The following is a 6999-nucleotide window of genomic DNA, read 5'->3' on the forward strand; positions in this document are numbered from 1 at the left end:
ACAGGACCTCACATTGTCTACTTACCCTATAGTGTTCCTGCCTAAACCCAGAGAAGTGCAGTAGCGAAAACATGGCAATGAAAAGGAAAGTTTTAAGCATTGAAGAGAAAGTTAAAGTGATTCGTGAAATAGAAAATGGAAGGAAAAAAGCTGATCTATGCCGCAAATTTGGTTTGGTGAATTCTAGAGTACAAACAATATGGAGAATCCATATTAATTCCACGTTAATGTTACATTAGTCTGTACTTAACTACGTATTTCACTAAAAAATGCAACATTTTAACTCGGTTTTTGGTAGATTTTTACGTGACTAACATAAGGCTACTGTGGAAGTGCCCATTTCGGTTACAACGACATTCGTTTATAACGACACTATTTTTAGGTCCCTTTGATGACGTTATAACCAAGTTCTATATATTTAAAGATCATCTATACAACTTAGGAGCAAGGATAGCTCAGTTGGTAGAATGACTAGGCTGTGGGCTGGATTACCAAGGAACTGGGATTGAGTTCCTGGCAGGGGCAAGGGGTACAGTATACAGGGTGTGATAGTGATGTGGAGGACAAATATGGAGATGAAAACAAAGAGCTTGCTCACCTTTGCCCAATTTTTAAAGTAACTTGGCAACACTTGTCTCTTCGGTTCTGTGTCGCAAGACCTGACTGGGATCAGCTCACCCCACGCTCCCCATCATCTTGCATGGTGTTCTTCTGAGTGGTTGCCACCAACCCTTAAAAAAAAAAAAAAGGAGAGGTTATAATTCCATGTTATTTTCAGTCACATGTCTTCATCTGTTCTGTTTGTGTGATCTACCACTTGTTTACAATATGAAAAAATCTCTTTAACTGTGTTATCGAACTTCATTTTAGCATATATTTTAGTAAATATTTTTATCTAAAGATGTCTGGAATTATATATCCACACTTCCATATTTCTTCACAATGTGATTATTCACTGAGACTACATTTCTGACCCTATAAATCCAGGTAAGATTCTGAAGTTCTCATTTCTGCAGCTTCAATTCTTCCTTTATTTCTCTTATATGTGTTTTCCTACTTAATTATTTATGCCCTTTTTGTTTCTTACTTTGTAAATATGAAACACTATGTATGTACTTTGTTGTTTTGCATTTGTTCTGTACAGTATGTATGAACTGTGTGAATGCTCACTGAGGTGAAACTTTGTTGAATAAAATGTGAATGTCAATTTTGAAGGGTTCTGACAATGGTGTGTACCATTCAGGAGTACTCTATTTGTGGACTTTAACCATCATCAGGTATTGTAAAGAACACATTATCACAGAAACTGGATCTGATTCTGTCCTCACTTGAAAGGGTGGGAGACACCTACTGTGTTGGATTCATATCCATTGATCAAGTATTCTAAAAGTGCAGTTGTGTAATTTTTCATCTTCTGCAGCACCTTCTGTCTGGTTGATAAAGAAGAAACCTGCATGGCTGTGACAGTTTACAATCTTGCAGAAGGAAAGGGTGTTATCATAGGTGACTCAGTATCTATCCCAGAACCTTACCTCACCAAAGTTCACTTCAAGTACAAACAAAAGGTGAGACGTTACTATTTTTTATGTTTTTGAATGTAGGCTTAACTTATTTATTTTATGTCACATTGTCCAAAAGGGATGGGCTCTCTTAATTTTGCTGTGTTCTGTTATATTAGAATGGGGTGTTCGAATTATGGATCTCCTCCCCAATGTTTTATCACTCTTGAGTCCAGATATTCTCCTCAGAATTTTGTTTTCAAATCTCTATTGCAGTTCCTCCACTAGAGTGAGAGACCAGTAACTTGATTAATATATTCTTGTTACTTCCCAGGAATGGAATTTTGACTCTATACGGGTGGAGAGTCCATTGGTGCTTGTGGTAAATGGTCGCAAGCTTGGACAAGATCAGCAAGCAAGGGTACAGCTGTCATATTTAAGAAAGAGTGAATGAATTCGGTGTTTGTATCATAGTCCACACCAGGTGCTGTCAATGTAAATGACTAACTAACAGTATTTCTGCAGAGTAACATGGATCATACATTGCATGTACCTGTGTGTGATAGTCTTCCAGGAAGTGAACCCAGTGTTTACTCTTTGATTGACTGCATACTGTGATAAGCGATATTTGGTATTGTGGCTTCCGATGGGCCTACTGTGTTAGCCCCTAAGTAAAAGTGTGTGTGACTGCAGCAGAATTTGGAAGAAGGCTCCCATGGCCTGTTTCATTCACTTGAGATACTGAGTAGAACCATGAAAACCTCAGTTGGTGTAAACAGTATCTGAATCAAAATTGAAACTGTGTACCTGCCACATACAAGGGAGGTCTGCCTGTTACCTCACCTGAGCAAACATGTCTGATATTGTTTGTTGTTTGATTTTCAGTATCATCTTCAATCCACAAAGGCATCCAAACTAAGGATATTCCCTGAGATGTCACCTCATGCTATTTCAAAATATGTATGGTATATGTACTGTATATATTGTTTTAATCTGACTGCTAGCTCTGATGTACACAGTATTTGTTTATTTGTGTTTATTTAATGATCCTGTCAGTTGCTCATTACACAGTGACAAATGATAGGATAATTAATTGGAAAGGATGTGGAAGGGTGGGGGGGCTGAAGTAATTTTGGTTTGAAAAATAAAATATCAAAATGCATCCCAGAAAAAAAATATTACTGGGTTTCTGGACTTTGTCCATCATCATGTATTCTGAATAGAACATAATGCTTCAGAAACTGGATCCATTTCTGTTCTCATTTGAAAAGATTGGGAGACACCTACTCAGGTGAAGAAGCTGATCTCTGCCATTAAACCAGTGAGGTGGAACCTCCCAAGTTTATCACCTGAGGACAAACCCAGATTAGCAGTTGGAACAAAATTCATACATCTGTTCACATCATTCTGACATGGAAGATTGAATTTGATTACTAATTTTTGTATGCCAAGTAAAGGGTGCCTTTGTTTTAAATTGGAGTACACCGAAGGTTATAGAACAGTGATATTTTGTTCAAATTTCTGTATTGACTTGACTTTTTTTCAGTGACATACATTTATGCAGAAATCTTAGAATTGGTCTGACACTAGGTTTTTCATCTTTAACTAGTTATATTTCTTGACGTATGTCTTGACTGATTGTGATTATGACATTTACTATGCTACTGTTTTGATAACCTGCATTAATTCCGTTTAGTTCTATATTTCTTTAAATGTTTACTCAATAGTGGAGAGGCCAATTAGAAAGTAAACATGAAAAAAAGAAGGAAACAAACAAATGACAAAAGAAGAAACAAGGCAACTTGTGTCATAATAGACAATAATAAAAACTCGGTAAGCTCAGTTGTGCCAACCATTATGTAATGAGGGTAAAATATATATACAGACATTCATATGGATTACAACTAATATTTTAATAAATAAGAAAGTGCCATTAAGGAGTCAGAATAACTTATGACAGGCTACAGACTGGGTGGCCAGGTGTTTATTGTTTGCATACTGTTGTATGTCATGATTTGTCAAACTCTGGCCATTAACACAACAGATATCTCAAAATAAACCAATCTAATTGTTTACATTGATTTTATTTAATAACTACTACATGTTTCTTTTATCTGTTCACATTTTGGACCATCCTCAGGCAGTTTCATTAAATATATCTCACATTATTGAAATATCCAAATATAAATCATTATAATCACCATAATATATGCAATTATTACAAAAATTGTAAAAGCAGCCTGTCATTGTCACTGTCATTGAATGGTTAATTGAGGATAGGGCATGCTATGTAAATAATGAAGAGGTAAGTCTTCATGATTTGACATGTGTGGGCAAAATGCAGCAATTTCAGTGCAGGTGCTACCTATATTTACTGCTGTAATTACGGGCTAATTAAGTATAAGGTTTATCTCTTGTTTTTAGGCAACATAACACAAATGACATTAGAATTACAATATGTAGGGATTGCATACTTATTGCTGGTTACATAAGAATCTTAAAAGACACCTTTTGTATGGGCAACATTAAGTGCCCTTAAGCTAAAAGTCAGATGTTACAGATAGTTATGGCTGTCGTTATATTTAATTCCCTTCTTATATTTTGGGAAGCATGAGAGACATAGATATATTGTGTACAGGTAAAATGAGGGGTTTCTAAGTGGTGACATGAATGATACATATAGTTACCACTGCCACTAAAGGTCTAATATTGTGTAGATTATTTTTCCTTTTGGGGGCTGGGGGGGACTCAGGGACATATATACACATTTATAATGGGGCAAACTGAAGAGATTCATGGTGTAAACCTGAGGCGCATGGAATTCAAGCCCAGTTACATTGTGATGGTGCAAGCCTGCATGGCAGCAGTGTGACTAAGCCTATTAAATGTAAGAACCACTTATACAAACTGTGTGTGGATTAAATGAGGCATTTTTATTTCATAAGACTCATAGTTAATCTTACAGCTGTCACACTCAGTAAATGGTTGTGTGTATTTGTATGGAGTGAAGTAAAAGTAAGTAAATGTATCCCTGTAACAGGCCGTGAAGGCCCATAGGGTTGTGAGACGTTGAGGTTCCCACATTTTCTAGACACTCGGCTCATAGATGGTGGTAAGGTTGTCAGCCCTATGCGCCGGCCACCCTGTACCCACAATAATATTCCTGGTACTTGTTTCTGTTAGAGGCTGAGTCGACCCCAGGGCCATAGTGCGGTTGGAAGGATTAGGTAAATTGAAAAAAAATCCCATGACCTCATCGGGATTCGATCTGTGACCTTCTGGCTTGTAGCATAGTGCCTCAACCAACTACGCTACTGCGTGCCCCCTGGTTGCATGGAGTGGATGACACATGGTACATATAATTACCAGTTTTATTGAAGGGATGTTTATGTGTATGGAAACTCATGTTTATTGTGAGATGTGTAAGCAAGAATCATTTTTCTGAGAGCAGAGTGATCCCCATGACACGTATGCCTACAAATACATGTCAATTTAATCTGTTATCCCTAATGTACACAGTATTTATTTATTTATTCATGGCTTATTTAATGATGCTGTCAATAGCTCATTACATATTGACAAATAAGAGGATAATCAGTGCATAATGAATTGGAAAGTATGTGGAAGTGAGTATTAGGTATTTGACTGGCATGTGCCCCCAGTACTTATGAAGATGTGATGTTTCACAGGAATACTTGCTTGGCATACACTTTGATCCTGAAGATGGAAGCAGTATGTTCCTCTGAAACGCTGGTACACAGCATCATATCCTAGAAGACATGACTTTTCACTGGCTTCCTGTTGGCTGTGGTTTGGTTATGAAGGGACAAACATACTTTGCATGTGCATGTCCAGATGGAGTGCACCCTACTTTCCTATCCAGTGGGTATCAGGGGCTCTTTACAATGGGGGTAAAACAGCTAGAGCATTGAGCTTTCACTCCACAAAACCTGTGTACCTTTGTGACATAGGACTGAGCCTGAAGGACAACAAACATGTCTAAGGGGTTTTCTTCTGTATATCTGTATATATAAAATTCAGGCCAATTCTCAATAAGGAGGACACAGTTTTAGCTTTCCTCTTTACTGTCCAGTCATGAATCACTGAAAGCATCTGATACCTGTTACAGTCTGCAGAGCCAAAGCACTTGGGCCCATTCTGTGGAGGTTGCTGCAATGTCATGAAAAAGTTACATTTGGTGATTAACCTTGAGAAACTTCTTAGGAAAAGTGATATGCATCATACATACTGTATTGATAATGCTGTACCATTATAAGTGGCAACTATAGCAACAATTTATTGTTGTATCATACTGTACTAGTGGAAAGGAGAGATGTGATCGCAGTTGGTATAGTAACTGGCTATGGGCCGGACGACTGAGGGGTCGGAGTTTGAGTCCCGGTAGGGTCAAGAATTTTGTTTACTCCACATCATCCACACCAGCTCTGGGGGCCACCCAGCCTCCTATCCAATGGGTACCAGAGGCTTTTTCCCTGAAGGTAAAGTGGCAGGGGAATGAAGCTGACCTCTCACCTCCAGCTAGTGCCGAGGTCAAGAAAATTTGGAACTATACAACTTTGCTTTACTTACCAGTGGGAAGGGCATGTTGAAATTCAATGGGGAATCATTTGTTTTGTGTCTATCCATTACCCCTCTCTTTCTTTGCTTTATCCCTTTTGTACCTTTATATGCATCTGTCCCTTTATTAAAATAGTGAATGGAGTTATATTTTTATCCTTCAGAGTGCACAGTTTTGAACCTACAGTTGCTATTTGTCTATGTGAAAATCTTTTCATCTCTTATGGAGTATGATATTAAAATATAATCCAACAATATCTATTAATAAATCTAAAGTTATAGCCTTTCAAAGTAAATGTCATATAAGATCAAAAATTATAACCAATCAAATCACAGAATAAATTTGAAATATATGTGATGCAGTTGTCATGAAGATCTGCAAAACAACTACAGACATTTAAATATATTACAGACTACTGGATTTTTTAACTTTGTCCATTATGAAGTATTCTAAAAAAAACAACATTTTAGAACCTGGATCTGTTTCCATCCTTGAGTGAGGGGATGGGAGACGCCTACTATGTTGCGTCTATTAGAAAGAGGTAACCTCAATCACTTAATTTAAATTATGTAGAACCATACAGTGAGCTCATAAATGGCCCAAGTGAGACATTAATAAAAGTGGTTCTGTACACTGTTTCAGCTGAAGCAAGCAACTCCACCATTTTCAGTGAATTATATTTAAAAAGATTAAATATAAATAAAAGTATAAGTAATAGCATGAATGGATCCAAGCAGAGCACTTCAACAGGCCATAATCTACAGACATACTGGACTTAAAAAGCGCCAGACAGCTTAGAAGATGGGATTATGATTTACATGGATTCGTGTGTGATCAACACAAAATGGGCCATGCTGTAGCTCAGGCTGATAGTCGCCGGCTTCCTGTCATGGCTGCTTGGGCTCTAACCTGGTTCAGGTC

The 6999-nt window shown here is 37.5% G+C and overlaps 1 protein-coding gene across 3 annotated transcripts in view; it reads left to right on the forward strand.

Moving 5' to 3' along the window:
• The window catches only part of LOC111863690 (tetratricopeptide repeat protein 5), a 21505-nt gene extending 17933 nt beyond the window's left edge, over positions 1-3572 (forward strand). For all 3 annotated transcript variants that reach the window (XM_023850220.2, XM_023850222.2, XM_023850221.2), the window contains 2 exons: positions 1421-1565; positions 1834-3572. In XM_023850220.2, coding sequence (XP_023705988.1) covers positions 1421-1565; positions 1834-1953 — 265 coding nt within the window. In that variant the 3' untranslated portion in view covers positions 1954-3572. The remainder of the gene's footprint in view (positions 1-1420; positions 1566-1833) is intronic.
• Positions 3573-6999: the final 3427 nt, after the last annotated feature.

Source organism: Cryptotermes secundus, unplaced genomic scaffold, assembly GCF_002891405.2.
Source record: "Cryptotermes secundus unplaced genomic scaffold, Csec_1.0 scaffold369, whole genome shotgun sequence".
NCBI lineage: Eukaryota > Metazoa > Arthropoda > Insecta > Blattodea > Kalotermitidae > Cryptotermes > Cryptotermes secundus.